The following is a 17,670-nucleotide window of genomic DNA, read 5'->3' as shown; positions in this document are numbered from 1 at the left end:
TACGTTAATGATTTTTCTCGATTTCCTGAAGGCTACATCCGCATCGATGTTGATTTTGACAGTTTCTTTTTCACCTCGCTCGAGGAAAATGTTTAGCTCTGCCGAGTGGAGGTTTTTTTTCCGAATACTGATTTCTTTGAATTTGGTTGAAATGATTGGAGTTTTCATATGCATTGCATTATAGAATAGATACTCAGTAGCAGCTGAATCCATGTTTTGCGTTCCACTACCTAACAGCTCCCAACGATATATCGATAAAGCACTTATCAACAGTTATCAGAATTAGGCCTACACCAACATATTTTGAACTAATAATAACAATAATACAATAATATTTTATCAGTTCTATCTAATCTAACATAATCTTCAATGATATGTAGTTTTTGTTCATTTCGATTCTGTTAAAGTTAACCGCGCCGCGTCCGCTATACTAACAGCAAGTCATTGCTGTACTTGTAGATAAGGAAGAAAATACGAAAGTACGTTACGAAAATAAGAAAGCTTTAAATAAATGCATCTGACGTGAAAACATATCGTCTTCTCGCATTCCCGATGCTGCGGAAAGAATGGAAAGCAGTCGACGTTGCCCAAAACACGTCATTACGGATCCTCCCGATCCATTAACAGTGCTTTTAGGTACTTCAAGCACCGGTCACCGTTCTCGTCGAAACCGTCGCTTGCGACGAAAGGCTCAACGAGTAAATTAACCCTCAGACACAGCCCACTGAGTTTCTCACCGGATCTTCTCAATGGGTCGCGTTTCCGATCCGGTGGTAGATTCTGCGAAGCACGGCTCTTCCTAGGGTTCGTGTTAGCAACGTCGTCAGGTTTGAGCCCCATGAGCTCACCTACTAGTTAAGGTTACACTAGAATAGCCTCTCAAGGCTACCAGCTTAGGTAGGAAAAAAAAAAGAAAAGTATTCTCGCATTAAAACTGTATAATTTCAAAACTTACTAAATTTTACAGGAGAGTGTTTTGAATGTATATTTTTAATATTAATCATCTTTGCAATATTTATTTTTTAGTTTTTACCAGTTACATTATCTGTCTTGTAAGATAAAATTATGTATTAATTTTGTTAATAGTAGTCAAAATATAGGTAAACAAAAAAAAATACTATATCTAAACTATGCTCTTATGACAGTATTTATGAGAAAAATAGTGGTGATACCAAATGATTCCGCAATTTAACTCAATTTCGAATATTTTTGGAAATTGTACAGTTTGAATGCGAAAAGACGATATTATGTGAGTTACGTCACTGCATCAAACTAGGAAGCAGAATGGACTAATGTCCTACAATACCACTACGTTAGTTAACATGCGGCTGTCTTCTATAGTTCCTGCCAGGAGAGACAGACGGAATAAAGTAGTCGAAACGAGATGAATTAAAAAATAATAATAAAATAATAGAAATTTTATTCTTTACTAACAAACAGCATTACAGTGTTGTACCTCAAGGCAGTAATGATTTCGTAGCACGTTATCATAAGTATTTACAATCAGTTAATGATAAATTGACAACTTACTTAACCACAAGTTTTTGTGATAAAGCAAGTCGTGTTAGCCGTGTCGTCCTCATTGTCGGTCCCACGGAATTGAAATATTCTGCCTACTTCTGCCGCAAAGGGATGCGTTCCGGTTATAAACTGTCTAGATTTATACCTAATTTGAGACATGTTTGGTCTAGTTATTCAATGGTCAAAGGGCCTAATTAACAATATTTTCGTTCTATTTAACTTGTCTCCCTTAATTATAATTTCGAATTACATAAAGGATTATTTGACAATAACAAAAATAACATAAACCCTTAAATTTAAAATCATGATCCTCGGTTAGACATTTGGACAATAAAAATTTAAAGAACTAATTTTTATTCTCTTTCTGTCGGCAGGCATGAAAATGACTATGTCAACTGCACCAACGATGAGCGCTCGCGTCCACAGGAAGGTGATGAGAGCGCCCCATAAGCGTGCCCATCCCGGCAAAACGCACTTCTCCGGGAAAATGGTACACGCCGGCAAAATGGCCCACCCGGGGAAACTGTCTCACTTGGGTAAATTCGGGAAGCTTGCCCACTATGCGCACACACACTCTCTGCGGCCTCCGGAGCCTTGCGAGAACAGTAACGACAGCGGCCTAGGGACCGATCCAGTCAACAGGTAATCTTCTCTATCCCACACGCTTTTGTTATTGTCGCGCGCTCATGTTTCACGAAACGACATCGCTGGGTCGACAGAGACACTGCAAATTAACACGACACTCAGATCTGAAAGCTTTTGTTGGATGGAGGAATTTGTTAATGGCCCGAAGGTCTTTTCTCCAGGTATCAGAGCTTAAAAATGTGTGTCATGCTAAAATCGCTTACACTAAAACTTATAACATGTTTTTTTTAAACGGGCCTGTTGATTTTGTACTAATTATTTAATTAGATTCTCAGTCAAAAATAAATATACTTGCATGTAGATTTCGTTATTGACATAATATCACTAAATAACTTTTGAATCAATAATATTTCATAAGCTATGGATTGATAGTTTCAAATTGAAATTTACTATAAAAAAATTACCTATACCATTAAAAAAAAGCAGAAAATAATTAATTAATTAGACGAGGTCTCAATAATAAGTTTTTTATATGTCTCGTACACCAACAATAGTTGTTTTTGCGTTTGTCAGTTTATTAGTGAATCAATCAAACGAAGATTCGTCTAGAATGTTCTCATAATGTTAGCTGTTGAACACTAACGCATGTATTTGGTTCGTGCTTTGTGAATTAACATAAAAAAATACTAATTCCATCCTAGAGTATGAACTAATACTGAATGTATTCACTTTAATTCAAATAAGGTATTTTTTGTCACTAATAAATACTCGCTAATTCGATTTGCCTCATCTTTCATTAAAGGGATACTATAAAAAAAATCACATTGAATTTTCAGCAATAATCATTAATGATCACCGCGGTTCGCCATTAGCGGCGAATCCTTAGCCATCTATGATTGATCATGATGATGATGATGATGATGATAAGATTGATCATGATGTCATTAAACTGTTATGCACACTACGTTTTTATTCCGATTTATTTGTATGCATTCAATTAACGAATACAACATAATTAAGTACAATTACATTCACTGAGAAATGCGTATAATGTTCCCTTGTCTCAGGCCCGTCGTCCGCTGACGTCGTATTATTCAAATATATTTGTATTTATTTGATGGTTACTGTGGAATTGATAATTACGTGCGGTGTGTTAACAATTTGACACGGTCTCGGGCGGCGAAAGATCACCCGTGTTCACGAAAACTGTATACAGTATATACGAGACATCGGATATTGTAAAATTTATAAATAGACGGCCAGATGATACGGTATACGGTAATAATTCAGTGTTTACACGTTTTAAGTAATCGCCTTTTATATACGTTTAAAATAATTGTCTCGACTGACTGTAGGTAATAGATGGTCCATGTTCGTTTCCCGGTCGAAGTCTGAATATCTTTGTCAAAGATATTTTGTATTTGCGGTGCGCGCGCAATAAGTAATACTTGTCTTTATTTTTTATTACTTCGATAATCATTTGGTGTTTAAATGAAGAAATGCCGACCTGGTGTTGAGTGGTCAGTGAAGCCTATAGACGTTAACAACGTAAAAGCCGCCACCCAAGTTAAGGCATGAGTTATAAGTCTCATTTTTATAGTACAAGACCTGCCACGCTCTTCAAACCGAAATGCATTACTGCTTCACGGCAGAAATAGGCAGGGCAGTGGGAACTACCCATGTTGGTTCACAAAATCTCCAAGTGGCTTCAGAAGAAGGCCGTTCGAATTGTTGATAAACGCATTCTCACGGATCGTTTGGAACCCCTGGGTCTGCGGAGGAACTTCGGTTCTCTCTGTATTTTGTACCGTATGTTCCATGGGGAGTGCTCTGAGGAATTGTTTAAGATGATCCCGACATCTCATTTTTACTATCGCATCGCCCGCCACCGGAGTAGAGTTCATTCATACTACCTGGAGCCACTTCGTCCATCCGCAGAGCTTTTCCAGAAATCTTTTTTGTCTGTACCATCCGGCTTTGAAATGAGCTCCTCTCCACGGTGTTTCCCGAGCGCTATGACATGTCCTTCTTCAAACGAGACTTGTGGAGAGTACTTAACGGTACGTAACGGCTTGGCTCTGCCACTGGCATTGCTGAAGTCCATGGCCGACGGGGACCAATCACCATCAGGTAGGCCGTGTGCTCTTCTGAGCACACGGCCGGTTGGTTGGTTTTGGTTGCCAGACGGCTACAAGGACAATAAAATTAAAACAAAGAAGATCCCTATCACCGATAATTAGGCAAATTATAATTTTTGCGGGTTTGGTTTTATTACCCAATGTGCTTCCGTAATACATACAGGTGAATATCCTAACTGAAGGGACCTTGAATGCTGATTATTTTAAATTACAAGTTTTACCTGTATGTACCTGTTACCTGTTACCTGTAGGTATTCATGTGCTACAGTAAAATGGAGCAGCTTAAACATTAAAATTTTAAAACGTTTTAACCATTCTTGGACCTTTCAGTAAAATCAATAATCGGGAACAAATCATCTAAATTATTCTAGCTTGCGGTCAGATGACCTCATATTAGTCACTGGCCCAAAACTGTATTACCTGTACTATTGAGTGACTGTTAGAATATTATATACGTTTAAATGTATTCATTATGGATATTAAATACAGAGACAAACAAACCTATTGATCACACGAATCTGGGAGTCCTTAGTAGGTAGGGGCGCTTACTACAGTACTGGTAGTTCTATTATATTTCGCACGGAACAAGGACCATTAAAACTCTAAATCAAGGATCAAATGCAAGGCGTTTTTTTTATTTTTTTATTGCTTAGGTGGGTGGACGAGCTCACAGCTCACTTGGTGTTAATTGGTTTTGGAGCCCATAGACATCTACGACGTAAATGTGTAACCCACCTTGAGATATAACTTCTAAGGTCTCAAGTATAGTTACAACTGAGCCTGCCCCGCCCCTCAAACCGAAACGCATTACTGGTTCACGGCAGAAATAGGCAGGGTGGTGGTACCTACCGGCGCGGACTCACAAGAGGTCCTACCACCAGTAAAGTGTCGTTTAAGTGTCTAAAAAAAACTATTTATAGTTGTAAAATTAAACCTAGATGTATGAGCCGAGAGTGATTTTTACGCGAATTCTCGGGTCGACCTTCAAGGCACGTTCAATTTTAGATAAACTCGACCGACGGTTACACAATTACGTGTCAGTGTCTAACGCATCACGCACACGCTAAAGTCTGTTATCGAGTCGTTCGTGAAAACATGTTTGGTACACAAGACAAAGTCTGTCCGAGGATCTATCCGTGGTTTTTTGCGTAATGATTCGTGGGGGCATTAAACCTGATAGAATATGAAGACGCGGCAACAAGTCATAGCAAGATGCTTTAAAAACAACGGTATTTTGGGAAGTTGCGTTGGTGACAGCATCGCGCCGGTCTGAAGTGACCAGACCAGACCAGAGTGATCTTTATGTCTTTAGCTAAATTATCGGTCCCTTCTTATAAACTTAAATCTCTAAAGGTCATGCCATGTAACGATCGCTTGGTGTGCTCATACCGAGTGAGGCCTCTGCCGTGGTCCCATGGAACTACTTTACTTTTTTTTTTAATAACATTCTGCCTAGAAGTAGTGATGCATTCCAGTTTGACGAACAGATCAAAGTCTTAATTCGTTGTAATGAAGTGGAATCATTGTTCAATGTGTTTTAAAAAACTGGACACCTGGACATTGTGCCGCTATATCTCTAGATTACTTTAAACAGTTTGAACATGTCTATACCGAACTAACCAGAGGGCTACATCCGCATTAGCTTTTTGTGTTGCACGTATGTTATGTTATATGGATGCTTTTTTTAGTTACGCCGCAGTTTTAAAAAAACGAACCAATTTTGTTTTCCTTTTGTGATTCGATCATGAACTATGTTCACATTTAAGTCATCAGGAAATCAGTTACGAAATTCTACATGAACAAATTTTGTCTGAAGCGCAACTAAAAACGTGGTAAATTAAAGCACAATAAAAAGTGTTCGACGAATGTTTTATAACAACCGTCTATTCAGGCCTGTTTTATATCATTGTTGGGAATGGCCAAGAGTTGCATGTGAGATGAAAAAAATACTACGAGATTTTTTATTAAAGAAAAATATTTTTAGTTAGCTTCTTTTTTGAGGCGAGCAAAAAGACAGCAGCGAGGAAATTAATCAGCATGACTTTTGTAGAGACGTTTCTCAGTTGGGCCCGCTAGCCAAAGACACCTACGCAGTGGTTGCATCCATGGTCAACCGAATTGAAATACTGAATCTTCGATCCTTCCAAATTATAATTATAGGGGAGCGTTATGATGTCAGCTACAAGTGATAGTAGTATGACCTCATCTGGCTTTAAATAATAATCCGGATAATAAATAAATATCCGGACTACTAGATCAAGGAGGATCTTATCACGATGCTTACGTGGCTATCAAACTCGGATAAAGTCTTCAGATCATACGAATGTATCGTGCAGGCCACGTGGTAATTAATATGATTCACACAACTTGCTTGTCTCCGTACCAACTCAATGAACTAAATCTATGTATCTAATGCTTAGATTAGCTGTTATTTTTGCGCGCATTGTTAGGTTTGTAATTATCATCATCATCATCATCATCATCAGCCTTTATCTGCCCACTGCTGGACATAGGCCTTCCCCAATGCCTTCCACATAATGCGGTCCTCCGCCTTCCGCATCCAACGACTTCCCGCCGTGCGCATAATTTGTAATTATGATGCCTATCAAATCGAAGACTTATCATTATAGTTTTAGTGCTTTATTTGTTTTGTCAGCGTGCATTGCCATATTTTGGTTGGTACAGATTTTATACGGCATTTGCTCGTTCTTTAGACAAGCTACCTTAGCTAAGCCAGTGTACATCTCAAATTTTACGCCAAAACCACAAATTTCTATCTCACCTTGATAGTGCAGCATTATCAGGGTATATTAACATGAGCTGTAACGACTGGTGTGCAGATTGTCGGACACTGTGGAGGACTGGGAACATCCGGAGTTGAAACGGCATCGCGGCGAGTCGGAGATGCCCGTTAAGATCGAATGCGACAACGCTACCGATGCTTACGCGTTCGTCCCTCCCGGAGTCCAGCCCGCCGGAGTGCAGCCAGCATCAGCACTACCAGTCCCCGTGTATGTTGACGCCACTAATACAATCACTACTCACACAAAAAAACACGACGTATGTGACGTCAATGTACCAAGTAAATCCCAACGTTCAATTAGAACGCGGAAGCAAAAATCTATAGATTAAGTTTAATTTTAAAACTAACAAAAATAATAACTGATCGTTTCTTGTGCCCGATCACGAACACTAATCCTGTAAAAAGAAGCATGCTCATTGCACGTAATTGCGTATGACCGAAGCATTATTTACCGAAGGCATCGCATCCCCACCATAACGCTTGCCTCTTTGAAATATGTTTTAAAAATTTAATGATTGTTCGATTGAATGAAAACATATTACAAGAAATTTCATTACGCTTTAATTTTGAAGATTAATAATTCATGGTGCGTTTACGAAAATTATATCTTTAGTCATGGCCCCGACGAACATTATGGCTCATTCGCATGTATCGCTTTATTACAGAATAAGGCCGGGCTGCAGCATATCTAGTCCAAACATCACCGAGTCGCCAGGGAAGAGGTTTCAAGATCCGTACAGGTCTTGTGGAAAACTCGGCAGTGGAGGGAAACTAGCTAATAAGTACCCCGGGGGAGGAAAACTAGCCGGACCGGGGGGGAAACTTGGAGGCAAATTAGCCGGGAAATACGGAGGGAAGTTAGCACAGGCCATGGCGAGGCGGAGGGCGCTGGCTGCTATGACACAGACCGGACCGCCGGGCCTCGCCGCTCCACTCACCAACAAATCTAGGGACGGCACTGTGGAGCTACAAATACTGTGCCAGCCTGAAACTCAACACAGAGCGAGGTCAGTCTTTTATTATCATTATATTTCTATATATAAAAATGAAGTCCAGAGAAGGTTTAAAAGGTAGATAAATATGAAAATGTTCAGAATTAAATAAAAATAACAATTTTGTTTTTCCTTTGATGTGCTGTGTCCCCCATCGGACCGATTACTTTTGTTTGTTTTAAGTTTATTTTATACAAAAGTTTAGGTCTTTTATTTATCGATTGAGGCACTACGAAGTCTGCCGGGTCAGCTAGTTATAAATAAATAAAAATTGATTTCTTAGCGAGACAAACCGAAACACTGTTCTGAAATACCATATTACTCCGAAATTCAAAAAATAAAAAAAAAATCCAGGGAAATACATATCTGCGTGAAATAAAACCATGTTAGGTACCAAAACATGTTTTATTGGTTTTTAGATATCAGACTGAAGGCAGTCGGGGAGCCGTCAAAGATAACTCCGGGACCGGTTTTCCGATGGTCAAATTAGTTGGCTACGATAAGCCGGCCGTATTACAGGTGAGATTAAATTAAATGAATTTTTTACTGTTAGGCGGTAGATTTTTGTCTATTTCTGCCGTGAAGCAATAATGCGTTTCGGTTTGAAGGGTGGGGCAGCCGTTGTATGTAACAACTGAGACCTTAGAACTCGTGTTTCAGGGTGTATGACTGCATTTACGTTGTTCACATCTATGGGCTGCTGCTTTAACCACTTAACAGGTGGTGAGCTCGTTCACCCATCTAAGCAATAAAAAAAATATAGATATGTATGTGTCACATTGACCTTAGTGTAAGCCTTAGTGCGATAAAAACTGTGCAATTGTAGGCATTTCAAATGTCTAAATGGAATGTAAAGATCTCGTTTCAATCATTCTACCTTTCCGTTGTCGTGTGTTTGATATGTATGTATAATAATGGACTCTCTGAAGACACTTTGAATATGACCTCTGTCGTCCAATTTGCGACGTTCTAGACTGAATTACTTTGAATAAACGGCTACCCTACCTTCGTTCAGATTCACAATAGGCAGGATTGTGCAATATGAATGTTTTAGAACATCAATCGATTCAAAGTTCAGAAATAGGTGCGTGCCTAAATTATTTCAGTTTTAGCATACGCAACGTGACGTATTCGTACCTATTGTCTGTGACATAAGCAACAATCCGACCGTATTCGCTTATGTTTTCTTAACCCCTTGACTGCCATATAGATTCCTTACGTGACGCACTGAAGTAACTTTGTCGATTTCTGTTACTAAGGCGCCTGGATGGCCTAACTTTGCCTTCTTTTGTTTGTCAATGGATGTTTTAGTCTTTTAGATCTTTTAGAGATAGATTCATTCTCAGTATCTTCAGATTCGTCTTTCGCAGAGTCTACTATATATTCCAATGATTTAGTAATGCTGGGGCTACATTGGCAGGCGAAGATTCGTGTTGCGGTGGTGCGCTAAAAACATGGCGTGCGGGCATTCATACGCAATGTTCTTGTCTACATTGCGCTTGGCTAAGATTTGTGTCGTCGTGTGATACGACGTGCGGGTTGTGTTTTTTTTTTTTTTTTTTATTGCCCTTGTAGGCAGACGAGCATACGGCCCACCTGATGGTGAGTGGTTACCGTTGCCCATGGACTTCAGCAATGCCAGGGGCAGAGCCAAGCCGCTGCCTACCGCTTAATACTCTCCACAAGCCTCGTTTGAAGAAGGACATGTCATAGCGCTCGGGAAACACCGTGGAGGGGAGCTCATTCCATAGCCGGATGGTACGTGGCAAAAAAGATCTCTGGAAACGCACAGTGGATGACCGCAGTGGCTCCAGGTAGTACGGATGAACTCTACTCCGATGGCGGGCGGTGCGATGGTAAAAACGAGATGCCGGTATCATCTCGAACAATTCCTCAGAGCACTCCCCATGGAACATACGGTATAAAATACAGAGAGAACCGAAGTCCCTCCGCAGACCCAGAGCTTGCTGTGTGCTGTGCGACAGAGACGTAATTTAAATACAATTGAATGAATTCTAACACTTTTTTGTTACTCCACTCTATGGTGTACAAGAAAATATGCCCGTTCGTACCGCATCAAAGTCTGGACAACACTGAAGTGACGTAAGGTAGCGACTAGCCACCCAAGCGAATATTGTCGCGATAAATCCCTTTGATAATACATCGTGTTCGCCCAAAATACTACGCGCTGCAACGATCTACACGATCACACTCATCGCGATAACACGAATATTCGCCGTAGCCGCTAATGTAGCCCCAGCAAAACAGAAATCGACATAATTGCTTTATTGCGTCGCGTAGGGCACCGGTAACCTACATGGCAGTAAACGTGTTAATCACTACATAGTATAAAACAAAGTCGTTTTCTCTGTCCCTATGTATGCTTAAATCTTTAAAACTACGCAACGGATTTTGATGCGGTTTTTTTTAATAGATAGAGTGATTGAAGAGGAAGGTTTATGTGTATAATAACATCCATTAAATAGTGGAGAAATCAATAATAAATTACAGTTTCCGAAGCGACGCGAGGGCGGGTCGCTAATCACTCATAAAATAAAGAGTATTTTGATAATGTTTGCATTGATTTCCAGGTATTTATAGGTACAGACACAGGACGAGTGCAACCTCACATGTTCTACCAGGCCTGCCGCGTCTCCGGGAAGAACTCGACGCCGTGCAAGGAGCGGAAGGAAGATGGAACCGTTATCATAGAGATAGACTTGGAGCCGGCCAAGGACTGGAAGGTCACGTGCGACTGCGTTGGTATACTCAAGGTAAGAGAACTTGAAGAGTCGTTTTATTGTTGACTTTGACCTAGATCTTAATTGATTAAGAAAGTAAATGAAATCCTGTCGATACCATAAAGGATCCATTCAATGTCATTATATTTGATTAGTCTGATTGAAGTTCTCACTAATTATTGGAAATAAAAACATAGCAATGGACACGTAAATCTTGATCACTAAGCAATGTAATTATAAGGGTTATAATATATTAATACTCGAATCCCCCGGGGGTTAACGGCGACCGTCGCCCATGGGCATCGGCGGTAACAGGAGCACCCCACAGCAGCTCACCTTCGTTAAAGCTTGTTTGAAATTTGTTACGAAGAATGAGATATCATGGTGCTAATCGAAACATGGGAAGTTTACTGGATGGTTTATCTGAACGTGGTACTTGTTGGTGTTGAAATGATTAACTTCGTAAATTTATGTTTGCGACGTTTCCAGGAGCGCAACGTGGACGTGGAGCACCGCTTCGGCGAGGCTCTGGGCGGCGTGGGGAGCGTGGGAAGCGTGGGGGGCGTGGGGAGCGTGGGGGCGGTGAGCAGCGCCAGCCACGTGTCCCGCGGCAAGAAAAAGTCGACGCGATGCCGCATGGTGTTCCGCACCGACATCATCAACCCCGCAGGACACCGGGAGACGCTACAGGTCTGCTCCACGCAGATCATATGCAGTGAGTATCTTTATGAATGACTTGAAACTTGGTAAAGCTGTGGTGGACATTACGAGTGTCGTGTCTTCAGCATTTTCTTAAAGTTAGAGCGACGCGTGATCGTCTTCAATGTTTTTTCAAGCTCAGTTGATACAGCAATTAACATTGAATAATTTGTGATGCCCATTTCAATTCTATGGTATTCCACAGCGCAACCGCCGGGCGTACCAGAGGTGTGCCGAAAGTCACTAGTCTCGTGTCCGGCCACCGGAGGCCTGGAACTATACCTGCTCGGCAAGAACTTCCTCAAGGAGACCAAGGTGGTGTTCTGTCAGAGGCACGAGGGTCGCACGACTTGGGAGGAAGAAGTCACGCCTGACAAAGAATTTTTGCAACAGGTATGTATCGAATGATTTGTGATTGTTTTGAATGAAAACGGAATTATGCTTAGATAGGAATACACAATATGTGAACTCTTCGCGGGGCTGAGAAAGAAATAGTGAACAATGTTTCTTATTAACTGCATCAGTATTATTTTGCTAAACTAAACATAAATGAGTCGTCTATTATCAAAGGTGGCAATCTGTGCATTTGGACAAAAAAAAATTATTGATATGTCAATACAGATTGATTTGAATATAATCGTCTCCTTCAAAGAATACGGTTCGAAACCAGCATTAAATAAAGGTTAATAGTTAACCTGTTATTTATCTAAGATGTCGTTCAGAAGAGTTTTGTGACTGCCAATGGAATACAAAGTCAATAATTCGTTTTTCTGATTTACCAATCTTTGTCCAAAAGTCACATTGCCGGCTTTGATAATAGTCGACTCAAATATTGCGTATTTAGTACAAACCAGTGGTTCGCCTAATGATCGAATAACAACCATAACCACTGCTTCTTCAAGATTTAAGATTAATTTATGTATTCTCTTTTGTTTCGTTGTTTCTTTTCCTACAAAGTTGAAAAAATAATATTTAAAAATAAAAAATTGAAAACGACGGTAGTTGCAAGACCCTCCCGTGCCACATGAGGTCATTGACTTCACGCGTTGACGTATCTCAATTGTCACATCGCGTGTTATATAGTGCTTTTCAAATAAGAATGTGCACGTCAATGACCTTGATCTGTCAAAGTTCGATAAAAAGTATGGACAGCAACAAAGAAAATGTTGTTTTCTTTTTTGTTATTGAATTTTTTGCCTAATTATGAAGACTATTAATAAATGTTCATTTTAACACACACTTACATAATTGTCTTGAAATGTTGAGTACTGGTCGAGGTAAATTAAACATGTACTTAGATTAAATAAATAAATAAAAACCACCTATTAAAAAATCAAGGCTGTAACACTGTCGGGCTCTGTAATTTATGGATGGGCGACAATGATGATGATCACTCAAGCAGTGGGATGAGTGGAATCGGCAAACTCAAAGATTTAGATTATAAATAAATATTTATAAATTCCTACCTTTTTTTACTGACTACCTATTTTTTCGATTTGACACCTTTTTCGTCACAATATGGCGCAGGTCCATGCACATTCTTATTTGAAACGCATTTTAGATTATTTGTCATTATTACGAGTCTTCGGTGTTGCCGCCTGGTTTTTGTTTTAAGGAGTCAGTCAGGTTAGTATCACCGTGACCAGCGCCGAATTGACACGCGTGTGTTGTTCTCAGACGCACCTGGTGTGCTGCGTGCCGGCGTACGGGCGACAGGACCTGAGCGAGGCGGTGGCGGTGCAGCTGTTCGTGAGGTCGGGCGGCAAGGCGTCGGAGCCGCACTGCTTCTACTACACGCCGCCCGCTCTCGACACGGGCCCCCTACATTGCTCGCGCCATCACTCGCAAGGTAACGCCCGCCAGCCCTACCCCCCCACCCGCTTCGGTACTGTCCGCCCGTCACCGGGGACACCATGTCGGTGTTGCGAGATTCGTCTCCGTTTTTGTTTTTCCAAATTTTTTAAATCGTGTTATGGCTTAAAGGTCCCGTTACCAGGACATAAAATCCAAAAAAAATAATTAAATCGTGTCACCAAATGACATGTGTCAACGTCAAACGAACGGCCATGTTTATTTTCAAGTCTTAGTTCGATTTTTAATTTATAGAAACGGAAACGACAGACGCTTCTCTAAATGTCATTGTTACCCTCACGAACATGTTAGTGAAGAGCATGTGAACTAAGATGTCCGCTTCTCCATGTGCCGATGGAATACAAAATTGCTGATGATACGGTGCCCGGATGTTTGATTGGTGTATTTATTCATCTAAATGTCGTAGCTTACCGTGAGGCCAAACGTCATACGTAAGCCAATGTTATTTATACAAAAATAGCTTGCACTACAGTACAATCATAGATTAAGTAGTAACAAAAAAGTATATAGAAGATAAATAATTCAAATTTTCTTTGTCTATGGTCGAACATTCAAATAGCATTGTTGAACAATTTTGGCTTCATTTTTCATCACTTTTTTGCTTTTCACCTTAATTAGCGACATTGAGACATTAATGTAACCGAATTTATTAATTTTATGAACAGAAAAAAAAACATGAACTTTCTCAATCTCGCTGATGTTGTAAAAATAAGTGCTAATTTTACACTAACACATATTTAAAAGAAATATTTTGGTCGTTTCATCACAGCTTTTTTTAAATCTATAGAGAAGCGATGAACTGCTGCTCGTCCTGCGCATTAACACTGGTTTATATCAAGATCGATTTAATGTTGCGAAATTAACACTTATCTCAATTGTATCATAGAGTTCATTATTACATAACAACAGATTGATTTCAACCGAATCGATCCTGTTAATAGCATGACATGTTGTCCAGTTCGAATGTGCATTCTATGTTTTAAACACAGCATATTAGTTAACTAACAATAAATATATACATACAAGCTTTGGTTGACGGCACCCGCGCAATGCTTTCAATGGTTGTAGTGTCTGCATGATTTTCTTTATTTTTATTTTAAATAAGTTACATATCAATATATATATTTATGAGCAACAAGTTTTTGGAAGAAATGACTGATGCGTAAACGGCGTACTCTCTCTTTTTTTCCTTTTTGTTCAAGCTAGGTCTGTCTAGGTAGCGACCACAGCCGAGCGCCGCCGCTGCCCGCTGACCCGCGCCAGCACGGTATTGACACGCACGCATACGCACACTACGCACCGACACACTACAAGCCGACAAACTACACACCGACACACTTCAAGCCGACCAACTACACACCCACACACTTCAAGCCGACATACTACACACCGACACACTACAAGCCGACAAACTACACAACGACACACTACAAGCCGATAAACTACATACCAACACACTTCAAGCCGCCAAACTACACACCGACACACTTCAAGCCGACAAACTGCACACCGACACACTACAAGCCGACAAACTACACACCGTCACACTTCAAGCCGACAAACTACACACCGACACACTTCAATACGACAAACTACACACCGACACACTGCACACCGACACGCTACGCACCGACACACTACACACCGACGCACTACACACCGACGCACTGTCGATAACACTAATACAACAAAATATATATCTAGCTTCACTTGTATTCTACTAAAGTAAAAAAAAACTGTCATATTACATAAAAGTAATTTTTTGTTGATTGTCTTACATAATATTGAGTTATATTTTTAAAAAAACGTGACATTGAATATCAATTGTTTTAAAAAATACGTGTATTCATAATGTATTTATAAAATAAGTTTTGATCACATATACATTCGACAGTGCAACATACTCACGCAATTACACTCATCTTATCTTTACAATAAAAACAACACAGCATCAAAGAGAAAAGCATTTTTTTAACAAAAAGTAAATTTCGATTATCCCGTTTAATTTGGATATTTTCATAATAAATCGACAAAAGCACTTCAGTGTATAATTTTATAAATAAACCAAATTTTTTAATTTTATAAATTTTAGTAAGCTTAAATTAAAAATAAATAATGGATATCTAAAGAAAATTGATTTCATATTTACCACAAAAAAAATATGTTTACCTGTTTTAAAAAAATAACGCCTAGTTTGACGGTGCCCAAAGGTGTCAAAATAATTAATAATAATAAATACCCTTCGTCAGATGTGGCTGAACGGGTTTTTATTGAAGCCAAATGTGAAATACAAGAATATCTTTGAAATAAAATACAATTTTTGTAACTTTCCCGGGTGGGTCTTTGTGAATAAATAAAAATACAAATTCAAATTTTATTCATAAAATTGTAGTTAAAAAAAAAAACAATAATCCACTTTTACAGAGAGCTATATAACTACCCACCGACACAACACATCGATTCCAGGTTGAAACTGCACATAACCTCCCAACATCTAGCTAGAAATTAATCGTGCTTCACTCTATTTGAACCCCCTTGGAAGCGTATCTCCACTTAAGGTGCTTTCTAAGGTTGCCTAACAAACATGAACCGTACAGTTTTAAACTTCAATCGATTTTACTGCGAACTGTAAATACAAAAAAATTCTAAAATTTCCTTTAAAATGAGTGACACGATTAAATTGAAAAAAACTTTAAATAATAACAGAATAGAGTTTGGCATTTTGCCTTAAAAATTCAAAAAATAAAGAGTTTGTTCCAATTTATTTATATCGGTAATAATTTATTTAAGAATTTATTTATTTAAAGACAACATTGAATTTTATGTTATCTTGGTCCTTATTCTATTTTACAAGGTGTAAAATGGAAAAGCAACAATATCAATTACAAATGAAGAAAGGTTTTTTTTTTAAACTATAAAGCAGAAGAGCTAGAAATTAGCTACTGCATTAATACAAGTTACAATTTACAGGGCTAATAATTATGTTTCAGTGTCAATGATTCTACAAATAACATTAGAGTGTCAATCATTGGTAAAGAATTATAAAAATTGTAAATGCCAATGGATTATAAAAAAACTGTTCTTGACATAAATTAAGGCATGGTTGTATTCATATTGTTTTAACTACAATAATTTTTCATTTCATCTATGTTTTTATATTTGACTTAGGGTTTCTGATTTCAGATATATTTTTTTCCGATTAAATACAATAATGTACAGAATAATTATACATTATGATGCAGTTATAATATTGTCTTCGTTTTATAGTTAATGATTGATTTTCCAACGCGATTCAAAAAATCAAATTTAAACCAAATCAAATCATTGTCATGTGAAACCAAAGGGTTTCATGTAATTGAACAATGTCAATCATTATTATTATTAAGAAGACGTATTACAAAAACTAAAATTGAAAAAAATAAAATTGAAAAAAAATAAATTGGAAATGCTCAAGCACCTAAATCCTAAGTGGAGGTACGCTGGTGAGGCACAAGCACGGAGTTAGGGCTGCCACACTTGGGAACATGGGTTACAGCTTTGTGTTGCGTGCAACAGGTGGCGAGGAGGCGCGGCCGGTGCTCATGTGGGGCGCGATGCCGCCGCCCGCCCTGCCCGTGCGCAGACCCTCCGTCATCCTGCCAGACCCACACTCGCCTCTCGGACTCAAGAGTGAGGTAAATAGTTCATACAAGGACTGTGTTCAGTTTCCGAACGCAAAAATGTCAGCGCGTGACATCCGCCATGACACCAATCTCTTTACAAATCCAGTCGCCAAGAGCAATGCCTAAATTTTATAGTCTCTCTTATATTAAGTCGTTAATTTGTCATATAAAGGTACAATAAATATCTCATACCAAAAATACAGTGCACGCTCAATTACCACAACGCGACAGCTTTATTTTCTCTTGACAAATTTCGAACCATTTGATATTTTAAACACTCGATAATTCGTAATGTTTTATGTGTCTCTCGAGTTTCGAATTAACGAGAGTCGACTGTATTCTATAAAAGGCATCTGAGCAAGTAACATATAGCTGAATTAGATAGGCCATTGAAATCGAAAGGTAAATTTTGGCAATACAGGTGCATTAGCGCTTTAGCTACTCCTTGCTATTACCCCTAGCTTTACCTATAGTGAAACGATTAAAAAGAAGAAAGCTACTTCGAGAATGCTTATTAGATGTGCTAATTTTTTCTATGTATTTTTTGCGTTACCCTATCTATAAACCACCCGATCCGAAACACATGACAACGTGTTTTAAGTGGAGGCTCTTTGGGTAATAGTTTCGTGTAGCTCTGATCCTTTTTTTGCTTAGGTA

The 17,670-nt window shown here is 39.0% G+C and overlaps 1 protein-coding gene across 7 annotated transcripts in view; it reads left to right on the top strand.

Moving 5' to 3' along the window:
• The window catches only part of LOC101735802 (nuclear factor of activated T-cells 5), a 122,511-nt gene that overhangs the window by 98,643 nt on the left and 6,198 nt on the right, over positions 1-17,670 (top strand). For 5 of the 7 annotated variants that reach the window (XM_021349948.3, XM_062677146.1, XM_062677148.1 and 2 more), the window contains exons 2-11: positions 1,896-2,163; positions 7,085-7,255; positions 7,713-8,054; positions 8,459-8,558; positions 10,631-10,813; positions 11,270-11,495; positions 11,685-11,872; positions 13,157-13,328; positions 14,568-14,618; positions 16,907-17,025. In XM_021349948.3, the coding sequence (XP_021205623.1) occupies positions 1,896-2,163; positions 7,085-7,255; positions 7,713-8,054; positions 8,459-8,558; positions 10,631-10,813; positions 11,270-11,495; positions 11,685-11,872; positions 13,157-13,328; positions 14,568-14,618; positions 16,907-17,025 (1,820 nt within the window). The remainder of the gene's footprint in view (positions 1-1,895; positions 2,164-7,084; positions 7,256-7,712; positions 8,055-8,458; positions 8,559-10,630; positions 10,814-11,269; positions 11,496-11,684; positions 11,873-13,156; positions 13,329-14,567; positions 14,619-16,906; positions 17,026-17,670) is intronic. The other 2 variants (XM_062677149.1, XM_062677147.1) reach the window with 2 other exon arrangements.

This window comes from Bombyx mori, chromosome 4, assembly GCF_030269925.1.
Source record: "Bombyx mori chromosome 4, ASM3026992v2".
Lineage (NCBI taxonomy): Eukaryota > Metazoa > Arthropoda > Insecta > Lepidoptera > Bombycidae > Bombyx > Bombyx mori.
This window is presented reverse-complemented; position numbering and strand designations above follow the sequence as displayed.